The sequence below is a fragment of the Vanellus vanellus genome (assembly GCF_965231255.1).
Source record: "Vanellus vanellus genome assembly, chromosome: 7".
NCBI classification, from domain to species: domain Eukaryota; kingdom Metazoa; phylum Chordata; class Aves; order Charadriiformes; family Charadriidae; genus Vanellus; species Vanellus vanellus.
In genome coordinates this window covers 38,121,131-38,137,815 of record NC_138912.1, presented here as the reverse complement: position 1 = coordinate 38,137,815, position 16,685 = coordinate 38,121,131, and the positions used below count along the sequence as shown (strand labels likewise).

General features: G+C 54.5%; 3 protein-coding genes and 1 long non-coding RNA gene across 6 annotated transcripts in view; 2 read left to right on the top strand and 2 right to left on the bottom strand.

Annotated features, from left to right (window-relative positions):
- Positions 1–464: 464 nt before the first annotated feature.
- On the bottom strand, positions 465–1,951 carry DDIT4 (DNA damage inducible transcript 4). Its single transcript, XM_082486322.1, has 2 exons — positions 1,839–1,951; positions 465–1,644 (listed from the first exon to the last, which is right to left on the bottom strand). The coding sequence occupies exons 1-2, from the start codon at positions 1,933–1,935 to the stop codon at positions 1,169–1,171; spliced, it is 573 nt and encodes a 190-aa protein (XP_082342448.1). The 5' UTR covers positions 1,936–1,951; the 3' UTR covers positions 465–1,168.
- Positions 1,952–7,646: 5,695 nt separating this feature from the next.
- Positions 7,647–14,484, bottom strand: ANAPC16 (anaphase promoting complex subunit 16). Of its 2 annotated transcripts, none has more exons than XM_082486772.1 (4): positions 14,438–14,484; positions 12,584–12,741; positions 10,352–10,426; positions 7,647–8,483 (listed from the first exon to the last, which is right to left on the bottom strand). In XM_082486772.1, exons 2-4 carry the CDS (start codon positions 12,723–12,725, stop codon positions 8,368–8,370), a joined length of 333 nt encoding a protein of 110 aa, XP_082342898.1. In that variant the 5' UTR covers positions 12,726–12,741; positions 14,438–14,484; the 3' UTR covers positions 7,647–8,367. The 2 variants fall into 2 exon arrangements, with proteins under 2 accessions (XP_082342898.1, XP_082342897.1); XM_082486771.1 differs by lacking the exon at positions 7,647–8,483 and adding an exon at positions 8,893–9,167 and having other exon boundaries at positions 14,438–14,479.
- Positions 8,379–12,584, top strand: LOC309674679. Its single transcript, XR_014269418.1, has 3 exons — positions 8,379–8,500; positions 12,325–12,371; positions 12,530–12,584. It is a non-coding gene; the product is annotated as an uncharacterized lncRNA (long non-coding RNA).
- Positions 14,254–16,685, top strand: part of ASCC1 (activating signal cointegrator 1 complex subunit 1) — a 38,437-nt gene continuing 36,005 nt past the window's right edge. The window contains exons 1-2 of one of the 2 annotated variants that reach the window (XM_082486768.1): positions 14,254–14,280; positions 15,614–15,735. In XM_082486768.1, coding sequence (XP_082342894.1) covers positions 15,627–15,735 — 109 coding nt within the window. In that variant the 5' untranslated portion in view covers positions 14,254–14,280; positions 15,614–15,626. Of the gene's footprint in view, positions 14,281–14,854; positions 15,064–15,613; positions 15,736–16,685 lie in introns of those variants that run through there. The other variant, XM_082486767.1, reaches the window with a different exon arrangement.

Below are 16,685 nucleotides of genomic sequence, written 5' to 3'. Positions count from 1 at the left end.
CTAATTGCAGCCTTGGATAATTGGTCTTATTTTTGCAGCATGTTTGGAGCTGGGGAGCGCTCTCCCCCTGGCAGGTGTGGCCCTCCCCATCTCCCTCCCTTGCAATTTTACCCAATTCTCTTAGTTTTCTGCCCACCCTCCCCCCCCCATGTTGTTCCCAGGGGAGGAGCAGCAGCCCCTTGCTGGGGTGCCAGGGTGCTCCCCCCGCAGGCACCTGGCTGGCTCAGGGGCCTGACTCAGCCCCCCCCTGAGTCACAGCCCCATGGTCTGCAATTAGGAGTGACCACAGCGGGATTTCCCCCCCCCTCCCCCCGTGCCATTCCCAAAACCTTCAGCTCCCCCCATAGGGGCTGCCCCACCAGGGAAAGGCTTCCCGAGGGTGGCCAGCGGGGATTTCGGACCATCAGGGAGCGGTTGCATCATCCCCCTCTGGACCAGAGTGACAACAGGGAGATGGAAGGATATCAATTCAGGCAAGTTTTATTAGAAAAGTAAAAAAAACACCCCGACATGATTGCATAGGAAGTCTTGCACTTGAACATCAAGTGTATGAGTGTAAACTGTAACCAATGAAGCGCCCACGGTGTGTCACGGTGAGGGGTCCTGCCCTCCGTCCCTGCGTCACCTCGCACGCCCCTCTCCCACCACGCTCCGCTCTCGTGATCAAAGACACAACGCGATTTCGGAACCCCCCCTCCCTCCTGCCATCCCGGGAGCCCACACAGAGCAACCCCGGTGCCAGCAGTGCTGTTTTGCCTTTGATCCAGACCTACATCCCAGCCATCACTCACTCCCACACGCACCCTCCCCCAGAAACCCCATTGATTACAATCCTTGTTACAAAAAAAACCCCAAGAACTACGATTAATCAGCCAACAGGAGGAGACCATCTGCCCCCCAGCAGCCCCGCTGCCGCATCCGGGAGCACAGTCACCACAATCGTTCCACAATCATCGACAGTGTGATGCGATCTCCGCCTGGGTCCCGCTCCACGTCAGGGACGCCCCGGCACAGGCGGGCACCCCACAGAGACCTCCATCTGCCCGAACTACTTCCACCTACAGCCCTACTCCAGCCTAACCTAAACTACAGTGGCTGCCGGGAGCCGCCACGCTCTAACCAGCTCTTCCAAAGCACTTGGGTAAGTTGCTTCTCTGGCGGGAGCCCATCAGCACTCCTCTATGAGCAGCTGCTCAGAGCTGTACAGCTTCTTTTTGATGACCCTGAAGCCCGTGCTCAGCTTCAGCGGCGTGAAAGACGGCCCCGAGCTGAAGAGTCCCTGGATTTTGGGCCACAGGCGGGAGTCCAGCCGGAGTACCAGGGTGAGCTGGAAGGTGGGCACCACGGTGGGGTCCACGGCGATGTGCCCCACGTCGTGACAGGCCTTGCCGTGCTCCACACAGAGGTCGAGGAGGGCCCCGCGCAGCCCACAGGGCTCACTGCAGGCCAGGCGCAGCAGCTCTGTCCTCACCTGCGCCAGGAGCTGGGTCGGCATGAGGAGCCGGGAGCAGCGCTTGGACCCCAGCGGGGCTCTGCCCAGCGTGGCCTGGACCAGGTCCATCAGGTTGGAGCACAGCAGCTCATCCTCAGGGTCGTGCAGCAGGTCCAGGTCCGGCAGGGAGGCCCCCTCGGCATACTCGGTGTCTGCAGAGGGAACAGAAAAGCAGGTCAGCACGGGGTCCAAGGGTTTTGGGGGTGTAATTGAGGCACAGGGGTATCTCCACCACCCTCAAGGACCCTCAGCCCACCTCCCAGCCCCTCAGAGGGACCCCGGGCCCCTCACGACCCCATCGTCCTTCAGGAACCCCCGGGAGGGTTCCCACCCACTCTCCACTCACCTCCCTCCGAGCCGGAGACGCTGCCCAGCGACTCACAGTCGGAGGTCTCCAGGCGGCCCCGCTCACCCCCCGCCAGCCGCTCCCACAGCCCGGGCATAGCGCCGCCGCCCGCTCCGCTCTGCTCCACCAACCGCCCACCGACAGCCTTATATAGGGGCGGTACGGAAGGCCCCGCCCCTCCGGCCCGCGTCCACCAATGGGAGCGCGGGGCACGTCCGCGGCGTCTCTCCTGCCCGGTGACAGCGGGAGGCCCCGCCCCCTCCCCCTCCTTCCCCCCCTCCTTCCCCCCCTCCTCCCCGCTCCGGCCCTGCTCGGCTCCGCTCGGCCCGGCCCCGATCCGGACACGGCCCGGGCCCCGCAAACGGCGCCGGGGGTTGCATCAGGAGGGCTGGGCCGGGCCGGTGCAATCCGCCTGACGCTCTCGGCAGCACCCGGCGGCCTGCCACCCCCTCGGGGCCTGGGCCTCACCCCCCCCCGCCCCCCCCCCGGTACTCCCTCAGGGCCTGGGCCTCAACCCCCCGACCGGGCACCCCCTCAGAGCCTGGGCCTCAGCCCCGGGCTCCCCCTCAGTGCTTGGGCCTCACCTTCTGGGGCCTGGGGCTCAACCCTCCCGCGCAACCCCTCAGGGCCTGGGCCTCAGCCCTCAGGGCCTCAGCCTTACCCCCTCGGCTCCCCCTCAGGGCCTGGCTTGGGCCTGCACCTCACCCCGGCCCCCACCTCAGTGCCCAGCCCACAGGTCCCCCCAGGGCCAGACTCCATCCCAGGCCTCACCGCTGGGCCTCAGACACGTTGTGGGGACAGCGGCGGCACGGGGGGACATGCTGTGGGTGGTTTATGTCTGAACTTTGCCATTCCCTGACCCTTCTCTGGGCTGTGGAGCAGGCCCCGGCCAGCCCGACACCAGGCAGCAGGTGACAGGGCGGTGAGGGTTTTCTTAGGTGGTGTTTTTGACGTGCCCGTGGATCAGCCTCGCCTTCCAGGCGGTGTTTGGGTGGCGAGCGCTGGCAGGGCCTGATACCATCCCATTAGCTGGCGTTGTCCAGGTTTAAGAAAATAAGGGCTGTTGGAGTGAAAAGCATTAAAAATCAGAGGGGGGCGAGAGCAGGGCACGGCCAGGCTGGGCCAGGGATTTTGTTCAGTGCCAGCAGTAATCCCAGCTGCCTCCTCCCATGGTCCCGTAAAAGGGGGGGCAAGACAGAATCCCCCTCCGAGCCCTCTGCTCTGGAAAGCGTGTCCCCTCTCTGCAGGTCCGTGCGTGCCTGCCCCTGCGTACGTGACCTTTCTAAGGAGCGCGGGGAGCCGAAGGCCCATTAATTGGCGATAAAGGGCTTTGTTTGTCCTCCCACCGTGCTGCCTGCGGCTTTATCGGAGGAGCTGAGCACACTCTGAAGTCACTCCGGGAGCTATCTTGGGTACTGTCCTTCCTGAGCAGAGATTGATAACAGCACAGTAATAAACACGGCAGAGAGCAAATGCCAGCCGGGAGCGAGGGGGACAGGCCCCCCACGCTGGCGTTGCGCCCGCCGCCGGTGACCTCTGTGGTGGGGGGACAGGGAGAAATTCTCCCACTCAAGAGCTGCAGGGCAGCGGGTGCGGAGGGTCCGGCCACATCAGCAGCAGTAGCGGTGGGGAATGGCTTTTTAGGGGTCAAAAGGGAAGCGGGGCTTGAATTTGTCACCGTTTCGGGAGAGTGGGCAGCATCCCAGGGAGCAGTGGGGAGGAGGGGACGTGTGGGGATCTGGGAACAAGCCCTGGCTTGCGCCCACGGCATGCAGGGCTACTGCTCTGCTTTTCGGGACAGAAAATGAACAAACCCCAACCCCAGCAGTTAAAAATATACACCGGTATTTGCGCACTCGCCGCACAATCCATCGAAATACGCGCACAAATGGTTGGATGGTACTTGGGATCCTGTTTTTAACAAAATCTAACTTGTGGGTTTTTTTTCTCCCTGCAACCACCAAGACATTGGTACAAACGTTCAGTGGGTGAGGCTGAAAATAGATGAGGAACTACTGGCTTTGGGGTCAAAACAGGGGGAAAACGGCAAATAAACAAAAATGAGGTAAAGGACCACAGGGAAGGCGCCTTGCTAAAAATAAGCTTGAATACTGGAGCTGAGCATAAATATTTTTCTTTCTTTACCATAACATTGCCTGGTAGGCAGGGGAGCGAGCAGCCTCTGGTGTGATGGCAAGTTTTAGAGTGAAACATAATTTTTGATCTCTGAAATAAAATAATCCTAAGGTGATGCTGCGTGCTCGCGCTTCTCCTGGGAGGGGGAGGCGTTGCGGGGCTCGCAGCTCCTTTTCCTTCCTAAAAAGAGACTGCGACTGGGGTTGCTCTTCTGCAGCAGAGCCTCTAGAAATGGTTTTGGGCTAGAAAGCAAAGTTTTAACTATAGTATTAGTAATCCCTGCACTTCCCCTCCCCGGGGTATTGTCGCTGGCGTAAACCCAGCGTGAGTTTTGTGGCCGAGCGGCGTGTCTTTCCCCCCACCCTGACCTGCCGCCCTTTCTGGGGAGAGCAAAAGGGGGGGGGGATGATGGATGAAACTTTCTGGACAGTTTGTTCCCAGCGGGCTGTGCCTTGTGGGACACCCCTTCCCTGCCCCTTCCATGATGAGATTTGCTCGATCGCTGTGATTTCCAGCCCTGCCGGCTTTGCAAAGGGTTAAGCGGGAGCCAGCAGGAGCGGCTGGCGTTTGGGAGGGTCCTGGACTGGGCCCCTGCCCGGGATGTGCTGAGCTCAGCGGTTTTGCATGGCTGCAGGGGGAGGGGGCTGGGAAGGAGAAGGAGGAGGAGGAGGAGAAAGGGAGATGTATGGGGGGCTCAGCCAGTGCTTCGGCGCACGTTGGGTGCAAACTATGCCCCATGTATGCTGGGGGGGGGGGGGGAAATTCCTGCCCCGTGGGGTGGCTGCCACTGCCCGTGGGGTAGTCCTTGTCTTCATGTTGGTTCTCAGCAGCTCTATGGCCCAAAAAGTCACTTTTAGATAGATTTACGTGTTTTTTCAACACATGATCACCATCCAGGGTTGGCAGCGAGGCTGGTGTGATCCTCTGTGGCCATTCGCGTGGGGTACGTAACAAGGGGGCTGAGCTTGGGGGAGGACTGTGGTTTTTTGGAATGTCCCCTAAGTGCCTGAAGAGTGGGTGTCCTTTGCACCTTCTCCATCCTCAGTCACCGGGTCCTGTGGCAGGGGGTGACAGGCACACCGGGGTGACCCTGCGTATCCCCCACACCAAGCCCATGGCCAGCTCCCACAGGCGAGCCAAAGGCTGCGGGCTGGGTGGGACACTGCAGCAGGTCCCAGCGTGCCGCCGGCCGGGCAGGTCTCCGCCGCAGCAGCCAAACCTTTCGGGCCCATCTCTCGCCCCTGGGACAAGCAGCTGCAGGCAGGCTGCCTGCCCACGACGTGCGGAGGAAATGAGGGACATGCGTCTGAGGGTGATGGTGGATGGGTTTTGGCAGCCGAGATGCTGAGTGTTGTGTCGGCCCCATGCCGTTTGCAGGGTGGGGGCTCTGAAATTCCTCTCCCCTTGGATTCTTTTGCCCCCCATTGCAGGCAGAAGCCAGTAGCCAGTGTTTTGGGGGTGCTGCCCCACGCACCCGCATCCTCAGTAGGGGGGAGAGGCCCTCCCCGGCCGGGTGTTTTGGCCAGGCGGCAAAGCGAGCGCGTGCCTTGGCACCGTCCCCAGCCCGAGGAGCTGGGGAGGGGAGGCGTGAGCAGGGCTTGTGCGCCGGTACATAACGTTCTGCTGCGAGCACCCACAGGAAAACCAACCAGCAGCCCTGAACGGGGCTCTTTGTTCAGTTTTTTTTTTTTAATAGATTTTTTTTAATTTTATTTTCCCTCCCCTCCCCGCATCAACTTTTGCTCGCAGCTGACAGGCTCCCTTCCCCCCCCACCGCTCCGCTCTCAGCTGCAGCCTCCAAATAGCTGCCCCCAGTGATGCTGCAGAGACCCCTGAGCTGGGAGGCAGGAGGGGTAGCGGTGCTTCAAAACCCTGAGGAGGAATTCCCGGCTCTGCGAAGCACTAATACGGCAGGCGGGGAGCATCCAAAGGCAAACCTGCCTTTGGAGGAAGGGGAGCACAGGGTTGGTGTGGGTTTTTTTTTGATTTTACCGTGCAGGAATCCCTCCAGTTTTCACCGCCCTATATAAAGTGTTTACTGAGCAGGAGGAGGGAACGGCCAACAACATGTTTTTGCATTAGTAGTACTGTACAGGGTGAACTTTTCACTTCCTCTCCATGGCTCTCGCACATGTGTCTATTTTGGTGCTGGGCACACACACAAACAAGCCATGTACGGCACAGAGCCGGGGACGTTCCCTGCTCCCGCTCCATCCAGCCGCAGAGAAACGGCTGGAAAACAAGGAATGGGAGGAGGGCGAGGGGGTGGAAATCTCAGCCCCACCGTGTTTTGGAGATTTTTGGCATGCATCAGGCTTGTGGGGAGATCTGGGCAATGCTTAGGTGCTACGTCCCCTCGGCAGAGCCGGAGGCACCGATCCCCCAGCGTCCCCGGAGGGCTGGCGGAGTGGAAAAATTTCACATCGAGCAGTAAAAAAGAAAAGCTCTTTCTGCATCTCATTATGCCGGCTGCAGCACGTAGGGTCGGCGAGTGGGTGGGACTCGGCGCGAGCGAGGGGGAGTTCAGGGCTCCGTTCCCAACCCACGACGTTCTCTTGATACGGGGATATTTTTGACAAGTTTGGCCAAGGTAGGTTGAGGTAGCTGGAACAAGCAGGATTAAAAAATAGATGGTTTCAAACAAACAAAGAAGTCGACGATCGAAACGCTCCTTCCTTTTCAAAATAACCCCATCTGGGATGGCGTTTTCATACCGAATGCCATCACGTTTGAAGCGATACTGGCCGCGGACCCGCTTGCTGTGCAGGAGGCCCCCGCAGAGCAGTGGCTGGCGGCCCTCCAGGGCCGGGGAGGAGGTTTTTCCGGGCTGTGCACAGGGGGGGGAAGGCGGCGTGGGACACGTCTCAGCCTTACGTGAGAACGCCCGTACGCGGTTTCAGAAACCGCACAGTGAATTTCCATGGGTGCGGAGCTGGAACTGGGGCTTCCTCTGCACATCGGGGCTGGCTTTTGGGCGGCGTGTGGCTCTGGATCACGAAAAGCTGACTCTGATACTAGAAATAATTTCTAAACAGACACAAACGCTGAACGTGTCTGTGTACTTTTTTCCCCTTAGTTTTAGCTCACACAAATAGTTGGTGATATAACTAAGATGGATTCAAATGAATCTGTTTCAATCCAGATGCAGCTGGACTGAAGTAGTGAGTAAAAATAAAATGATCTCATAAATAAGACGTTGAAAATGGAAGAATTAGGCATCTGGAGCAGTAAGTCGTACAATTGCTTAAATACAGTGCTGAGCCTATCCCCCTGCTGGCTAGTGAGAACGTGGAGTTAAGGCTCTAATCAATGGAAAATTAACATGTTGAAATGGTTATGCCAGAAAATAGAAATCCAGTTCCCCTCAAGAACAGCAGTGAAGTACAAACAAAACCCAAGGTGATTAAAATGGGTGGATTTAAATAAGAGTTTTCTGCTAGCAGAGTTAAACCAGGGTTAAAATCTGATTTAAATCAATCAATTTCTGAGCGTAAACCGAGCATGGTTTGGTTCCTCTCAGAGGGTTTTTTTAAATTGAACTGAAGTTGACCATCATAACAGCCAAGCTGCCTCTAAGCTTCATTAAATCTCCCGTTACCTACTGAACAGCTGATTGTTTCTTTCATCTGCCCCCCCCCCCGCACCAAGCTTTGAAAAGATAAACGGTTTCAAAGACAGAATTATTTTATTATCACAGAGCAATCTAATAGATACTAAAGAGGGAAAAGAGTTATTAAAGATACAGCTTCTACATTAGCGAGCAGTGTCCTACCAGCGCTTGCTGGGCAGACACAAAAGAAGCAGCAACGGAGAGAGAACCGCAATACACCAGGTGCCTCTGGAGAAAGCATCACCGCTTGCCCCCTCTCGGTTGACCCAGGACAGTTCTCATCCTGTTCATCCCCCAAAACAATGGCTAGGGCTGAAGAGCATTTTTGGCAGGGTGCTGTACCGCTGCTCTGCAGAGGCCTGGCTCAAGTGGCAAAGATGCAGGCTTCCCAGCCCGCGGATCACCCAGTCCTTCGGCCACACGCTGGGGAAAGGCCAGACTGAGTTACTAGGTTGCTTTCCCCACCACTGCTCTGTAAGTCTTCCCTGCTCTGTAAACAATAAGGTGATTCTCCGAGTTCTGTAAAACTGATCCTACCTTCTAAGTTACAGAAACCGAGCCCTGCCAAGACACTAACGCTGCAGAGGACTTAAAGAATCCCGTCATTTCCATTTACTGGCAGCTTTACGGGGGATCCTCACTCTCAACTTAAAAAAAAAAAAAAAAAAAGCAGCCCAGTCCTGCCGATGCAGCTGTCAGCATCCTGATAAACGGGGGTGTGTTTTGAAGCCAGGCCAGAGAATGTTTTTCTTCTGTTCCCTGACAGCAGCGATCCAGACACGCTCAGCCCGAGGAGGGAGTGAATCCCAGGAGCTGCTCTATTGGCTTGTACCTCCACTCATCTGCCTCCAGCTCTTCCACCAGACCGGCCAGTTTTTCCATCCGTGCAACTTGTTGATCTGCGAGAAGTTCAAAGGTAACTGCGGTTTGCAATGACAGCGCAATTAAAGCTTTCAATTAGATGCAAATTCCCAGCTGTCAATGGGGAATAGAGTAGAATAAACCCCAACGAGCCCATCTGAACACAAACCCACTCTACACGACGCCCTGTGCGAATGGCGAGACCTCGCCAGATCACAGGAGAAAGCAGGGACAGGCTTTTCTGCCTCGTCCGCCGCTGAATGTGTATTTACCCGTCCCTGCCTGTGCCGTGTAAATTCAAGTCCTAACAGGGAAACACGAGGCCGATTAGCGTATGGGGGTGAAAACAGGATGAAGCTCATTTCTTTAGCATAAATATTTATAGCGCAAAAGAACAGAGAAGTTCAGACAGGGCTTGGTCAGCCCACGGTAGAGGTAGGTGCAGCGCGAGGAACTCCTTGTTTTAATGAAGGTCCTTTGAGGAGGACTTGGATGACTGTAGCAGAAAGGCTCTGCAATCAGAGCAATGCTAACGACATGGAGGTCCCCATGCAGAGATGGGCTGCTTCCCCAGGAATCCCCAAGACAACTTGTTCCTCTCAGCTTTATTTAAAACCAGTTGTGCGTTGGGCACGCAGGCTCCATTTTCAATTAAATTAGCTGCAGCGGTACGGAGATGAGGACAGCCCTTCTTCTCTTGGCTCTGCTGGAAGTGGCGGCATCTTGGAGAAAAGGCCCAATACGAGCCGACTTATTAACAAGAGGTGTAACATAAAATGCACACAATTTATGCTGACTGCAGCAGTGGATGATTTTAAGAGGGCCGGTTCTCACTCCACCTGCTGCAACTGAGCGCTTTTAGTAACTGTCAAACAAACAAGCCAAAAAATGATGACCTCAATCTTTTTTTAAGCCTTTCCCCTTTCTTACAGGGAGGTGACCGGCGCTCCGCAAACCAGTTTCAAAGGCTGGTGCTTATCAGGGTACCAGTCCGTGCAGCAGCCCCCAGTAGCTACAGCTGCAGTAGTGCCGGAGATGTGGAAATAATGGCTCTGAAATTCAGCTTTGGTTTTTGGTTCAGAAATACAGGATCACAGCCTTGCAAGCTGCTGCACGTCCCCTAGACCTCCTCCTGGCAACCCTCGCCGGCTGAGGACAGGAAACCTCTCCGGTCTGAGACAACACATGGAAGTACCCGTTCTAGCTGACAAGAGGTGGGGACCAGAAAGGATGTGACCCTTGAGCAGCAGACGCGGGCGGGTGCTGAGCTCTGCCCAACGTCTCGAGAATGCGAGCTGCCGTGCAGTCAAGCCCATCGTTCAGTTACAGGCACCTGGGAGGCGAGCGAAGGCCCCGGGAGGGAAGTAGAAATTCAGACAAGGTGTAAGGCTCTTTCTTGGGGAGGCAGGGAGTGGAGTCAGCCCCATCACGCCACTCCAGGCACCTGCGCATCCGTCATCTCCTTAGCACCTTTGGAAACCTGGCTTGACCCTGCCAATGTCACTAGGGCTCGGCAGAGAAACAAAGGTGGAATCAGGTGTCTCTTTGCCCAAGGCCGAAGAGACAGTCAGCGCTAGGCCAAGATCAGAGCGTGGGCGTTTCCTGCCCATAACCTCCTCTTCTAGCCTCACCTCTCTCGTGAAGGCAGCACGGCACACAGCGATGGAAAAACAAGCTTCGAAAGGCACAGCCTGTTCCCACCCAGGCTGTGTGGGTTCCCGTCACTTTGCATAGGGCTTGCAAAAGGACTCGGTGATGGTCTGACTTAGCGTTAATTTGCCAACTTAAAAGGCTATTCTGCTTTTTTGTGGTTGGCACCCGAGAGCATGTCAGCCTTTTCTCCGCGCTCCCCTGCCATCTTCCCCGATCAACATGCAGTTAAAACAGACGGCGTTTCGGTGCTTACCGTGTTTCACTTGCTTTAATGTAGATGCAACCTGATAGCTGAAGACAGACTCACAGAGGAATCTTTCAGAGCCATCTGTAAACAGAAAAAGGGAGGTGGTTAAATCTGAGAGTTTTAAGACTGAGCAGCCTTAACTGAGTGCCGCCGACCTTCTATTTTTACGTTTGAGGTGTGGGTTTCCCCATTTGCCTATTCCGACACTTTCCCCTGTGCCGAGCATGCAGCGTTCCGGTTTCTAGCCCGTACGGCCCCACACTCAAATCCTGTGCGGGGGCTTTGGCTGGCTCCTGGTGCTGCCGGGGAATGGCTGTGCTACCTGGGAGATGTCCCGGCTGATATTCTGCTACATCCCCTCTGTCAAGCAATTTTGGTCCATTTTAAATAGAAGGTAAGCTAAGGAGAAGCCAGCTAATATTACAGCAGTCTTGGTTTCCCTCGGGGCTCAGACGCTTGTGTCCTTATAATGCTTTATGATTTCCCACAGGCTTCGACCATAACCCCACATAAAGGATTTCAAATAATGTGTATCTTGCCATCTAAATCAGTAATTGATCACACAACTGTCTCAGAAATAAAGCAATCTGGAATACGTGGCTAATTGTGTGCCAAGTACTGACATAGTTTATACTATTTCTAAAAAAACAACCCCAAAATAAGGGTTTATTTAAAAACAAGCGAGACAGAGTAACAATAAAAATCATTCAGTTAGTGGGGATTTTTGAAGGGGAAACTGGCATGCAGCTACCCCACTAGCACCTGCCTGACAAAAGAACGGGTGTATCGCTTTTAATCTCAGAAATTAAAAAGCTAATTTAAAGCTTCCTGTGACAGGGACAGTGTTTAGTTGTCGCTGACACCCAGAGCAGACAAACTGCTGTGTTACTGGTAAACAGGTCAGCTCAAACAAATTCAAGCAAAAGCTCCATGCCGTAAAAACCGAGGAAGAGAAGCAATTTTAAAGACTAAGGGTAGAAACAGACCCCTGGCCCTGGAAAATCTAATCTGAAGCGGAACCCCAGGTAAGAAGGAAGAGTTGGAGTTTTGCTGTGCTCAGAGCATCCTCTTGCAAGCTGTTGAAACGCTGTGTTGCTGCTGCCCCGAGCTATTTCCAAACATACCCTTCCCTCTCCTCCGACTCCCCAGCCTGGCCGTCCTGCCGAGTGGCTCTTGGGAGGAACAGCTGTCTGTCTATTTGGTAACACGAAGTGCTTCATTATTTTAATTTGTTTTGAGGGCTTGTTAAGTTCTATGAGCAAGCCTTTAGTCATAATTACTTCAATAGGCAGGCATATGGGCTCTAATGTGTAATAAAAACAGTCCTTAAAGGATGTAGCGATCAGTTCCCGGCTGCCCTGCGCTGCCGTGTTCGTCTCTACCAGCATGCAGTCACTTCTGAGCTGCAGGGCCACCCCAATGAACCTCAGACTCACACAGTCAAGTGCGTGGTGTGGCGACATGGGAAGTTCAAGGGGAGCAGACAGACAGACAGACCCCGTCATCTGGAGGACCTGCCCTTCCTCCCTCACCCAGAGAAGGGGAAGGGACGTCACGACATCCCTGAGTACTTCAGGCAACCCCGACAAAGCAGGCTCAGGCACACAAAGGCAAGACGCCACGCTGGATCAGAGCCCTGACCCTCTCCAAGCAGCCCTGGAGAAATGCCCCAACAAGAGTGGGCCCAAAAGGGGGACGTGCTTAGCCTTGAATGATTAAAAGAGAAGTCTAGTCCTGACTTATCCTCTCGCAGACCTCTGCGGCGAGGTTTTAACCTGGGTCAAGGGCAAAAGTAAGCCTTATGTTTCCTGGCCAGCAGGGATACAAGCTGCCTTCTGCACTAGCCCAATCAACTCCAACCCCAGAACGCGTTTTGCCAAGAAAAATACTCCTGCCTCAGCTATCTTTACAGTAATTCCTGCCCGACATCAAAGGATTAGCTAACAATGAGCAATTAACACAGTCATGTTCCCTTTCAGGTAGATCGCTTCCTCGTCTGGAGTGTTGTCATGGAGCTGAAAACCAGGTGACTGCCAGAAAAATCACTTCCTCATGAACAAGTGGTGGGAGAGCCGGGGCTGCTTGGGACCTACCCAAGCCCTGGAGCTTCCTTCCTCCCTCCAGCTTTTGCCAGCTAAAGTCCAAAAAGACAGCACAGTGCGAAGTTTGGAAACTCCCTTGCAGGGCTGCCTGCACACCAGGACGAGCAGGGAAGGGGAAGGGCAAAGGAGCAATCACCTTCCAGCATCTCCCCGGCTCCTTTGGGGTAAGTGAAGAGGGCTTTTCGGGGTGACGCCATGTCTGAAACGCTGAACCCCGATCCTGTTACAGAGCTGCCGCTGACTCCGCCGGCTGAAGAGGATGAGGAAGAGGCTGCCATTTCACCCCGTCCCAGCCTGAAAGAACAAAAAAGGGTGCAAAATGGAGTTAGGAAGGGCGTCTCGGAGTTTCCCAGGGCGCAAAGCCAGCGACCGTGCACGCATCTGTCGGCAGATGAAGGCGGCGAGGTCCAGGAAGAGCCAGTGAGCATAGCTTTGGTCTGCCGCCCCCGCTCCGTGGCTCTGCAGCCTCAAAGCGCTGGTGGTTGGAGTCTGCCCTGCGTGGGAGAGGTGGCATACACCCGCAGCAGGGACGGGTGCAGTTAGCTGTCGCACCACGCGGTGGCACCCAAAAACTGAAGGTAACCCACGCTCTGACCCCTCAGACAAGGGGGCCTGGGAATTCAGCAGCACCATCGGAGTGTGCATAAAAATAACCTGGCGCAGGTCGCTGGCCTGAATTCACTGGCCTTCAGCTGCCTGGCACATTTCCCGCTCCCCAGGGTCATAAAAAGTCTCTCCCCCCCCTCTTTTTGCCTTGTTTCCAGGAGCACAAACATGGAAAAAGTCCTCATAAAACCTGGAAACCTGCAGGACTGCCAGGTCCAGCGCCGCACCCTGCACGAAGCCACACGGCGCCTAATTTGCAGCAACTGCGCTCTGCACCACTCCAGATGTGCTTTTGCTTTTAGAATACTGCATTTGATCTAAACCTGCAGCAGCTAAGCATCTGTTTGTCTATACAGCACAAGCCCGGTCACCTTTTGCACATCCCTTTCCCAGCCTTATTTTTAAGAGGTATTGGCTGTACTTTTGTCATGATGGAGTGCTTAAACATGTCATGTACCTCTCCAATAGTAAAAAAGTTGTCACTTGGCACTTCTGAGTGACAGCACTTGCTACTCCTCCAAACCACTTAGAAGCATTTCCCAATTAATCTGCCCATTTAATGCATTTCTTTTATCCTACCCATTTAATACACTTCTGCAGCCTCTTTAAGCTATTCCAGACAGCGCCTGTGAAAAGCACTGATGGATTTAGTGCGGAAAATAGGTTTTTAAAAGGCCGTCACAACTAGGAATTGTGTGTTCATTCATAGTTAAGCTCAAGGTTGTTTCATTTACTGCGTGGAATACAAAACAGAGCATCAGCTTGCAGGAGGCTGTGAAGGAAAACGCCTGGACAAAAGAAACCTTTAAAACGGCTACGATAAGTCCAGCAACACCTTTCCCAACCAACCTGGGCAGGCCAAGCTCCCCACTCGTCAGGGAAGTGCGACACTTTGCGCTCAAAGGACACCGACCGGGGCTCGCAAACCGCTGGCGGGCTCCTAGGCATGGCGGGAGGGTCTTTATTTTAAAGAGGCTGCGGCAAACACGAAGCAGGGAGGACGGCGGACCAGGACGGGGTCTCCACTTTCCTCTCCATCGCCTCATGCCTGAGGCGCCCGCCATCTTGGGCGGGCTGCCGTCTCTGCGCATGCGCCGCGCCTCGCCCACACTCCCGCCGGGCGGGGCGGCGCCCTCGGTGGCGCCACGGCGCATGCGCCGCATCGCCTCAGGGCCCACCCCTCCCCACCATGGCCCCTCCCCGGCTTCCGTAGGGAGCTGCTTCCCGGTGAGTGAGGCCGCCGCCGTCCCCCTCCCGCCCCGCCATCCCCGCCAGCCTCTCCCCCCCGCCCCGCTCCCATTCATCCCAGCGCTCTTCTCCTCCCGGGACCAGCCGCACCCCCCTCTTCCCCTTCCCGGGGCGTTCCGGTCCCTCCGAGCCTCACCCGGCCGCCCGGACGGCTTGGCGCAGGCGGCGCGCGTGATCGCCCTCGCGGTGTATGCTGGGGAGGGGCGCGGCGCGCGCGGCCCCTCCCTACTTCCGGTAACCATTGGCAACGGTTGGGGCGGCCGTTAGCCTCCGGGCCTGAGGGGCGGTGGGGAGGCTTCCCCGCCGCCGTTGACCGCCCTCCTTGCCTCTGACGATAGGCGAGCGTTTTGGTGGAGATTTTGTGTTATGGGTAACAGGAACTTCTATTTTTTAAAAACAGAACATATCCCACGTTAACACTTTCAGCAAACCTTGAACCTGAAGTGCTGAAGATGTGATTGAAGTGTTTGACAGGTGCCCGGCCGGTTCTTTGAGTCACCCCGTTGCTTTTTCACCATAAAATGCTCTCTGCTGTACAAAAAAAAAAAAAAAAAAAGCTTAACTCGATGTTTCTCATGTCGTTTGGAGTAACGCAGGGCAGCGTAAGGCTTTTACGCATATGCCTCAAACTTACCGCTCTGAGGTGGAAGGCAGGAGGTCGCTTTGTTTCCCTTCCCCAGCCATCCCCAGCTCAAGCAGGTCCAGGGAACAGTGTTTGCTTTGGAAGAGCTCCTCAGGCCTTTGAGAAACTAGCAGAGAACGGTAGGTATTGTGAGAGAGGTGGATGCTGTAGGGGATTGTTCGCAAAAGGCTGGGGTCTCTTTGGTGTGCAGCTGTGGAGAGTAAAGAGGTGAAACTGTTCAGAATCCTGAAAAGTGCTAAGACAGCCAAGACATTGACTGAGGCCACAGTGAGTTTTAGCTAAAACTTGTGAGTTTCAGGGAGAGCAGTGATCAGTTGCAGACCTCCTTGCAGGGGAAAAAAAAAAGATGCTTCATTATGTGTCTTACATTGCTTAAATTTCCCAGTTTTACTTGATTCTGCTTTGTGAGACAACAAAGAGTATACTTGAAGTTCCCATAAAATTAGTCTTTGAATGAGTGATGTAAGGTTTGAGAAGGCAGTGGTTTTCTGAAATCTCTCGTATATGCCTATAGGAAGAGTGAATGCTTTTCCGGAGGTACAGACCTTGCTCTTTACTGCTGAGCCCCTCAGAGCTCCCCTGCTGCTCTTACAAATTATCCCCAAGGAAACCTCAGGATTTACCTTTCCTTGGCATAAGTTAGCAAAGCTGTCTTTGTTTTCGCATTAGGAGGAGGAGCAGGATGGACGTTCTGCGGCCCACCCTGATAAGGATCGGGGGGCGAGTATACAGGAAGAATCTTGTTCAAGAGCAGCCCTACCAGCATGAGGATGAGGAGGATTTCTGTGCAGGTAAAGAGTGCTGTGCAAGGGGTGACCGTGGTGCTGTCAGGACATGCTACAGATGAAAGCGTTGACACTGGCAACCTAGGGAGCTCTTGGTGTTCTCTCTGATGTCTTTATGTGCTCAATGACCTGCCTGTGCAGTGGATTGAGGTGTTCAAGAGGGAGAAAAATGCTTTGCATTGGTCCTTGGTGATCCTGCCAGCCAAAGAGTGGACGTAATCCCGGTTACCTAACGTGGGTTTGGGTGACTGCGCTGCTGACTGTGGTTATGTTTGCTGGCTGTGAAAGATCTCTAGTAAAGAGGGTAAAAAATGAGCTACATAGGTCTGCTTTTCCCAGGTTCCTGAAGTGGCTTTCTTTTTGGTAGTGTGATAATTTGCAGATACAGCAGGAGTGGAACCTGCTCGCTGTAGATCCTCTGTCCTTGCAGTGTTTGCCCCTTGAAGAATTGGCCTCTCATAATGTGGCTTTTGGAAGGTGTTAACCTGTATATTCTTCCTGTTCTGATATATTTTACTTATCTTTCTGGCTGTGTGTTTGTTGTAGTTCTGCATGAGTTGTGGGCACAGAAAAGCTCAGCTGTTATTTGACAGATGGGAAGGGTTGCGGCCGTTGTGTCCTTCTTCTCCCTCCACCCTGCCTTTCAGTGGATCGAACAAAGCTTCAGTAAGCAGCTTGCCACCCAAATTCATCCCCATATGTGTTTGAGAGGAGATAGAAACCACTTCCACTTTTTCTGGAAGTCATGTTTGCTCCTAACAGACATGACTGTTTGTGAGCCAACAAAGAGTACACTTGTAAGTTCTCATAAAATTAGTCTTCAAATGAGTGATGTAAGGTTTGAGAAGGTATTGCTTTTCTGAAATCTCTCATACACACATATAGGAGGAGTTAATGCTCTTCTGTAGGTACAGACCTCGCTCTTTACTGCTGAGCCCCTCACTTAAAAGGGCCCA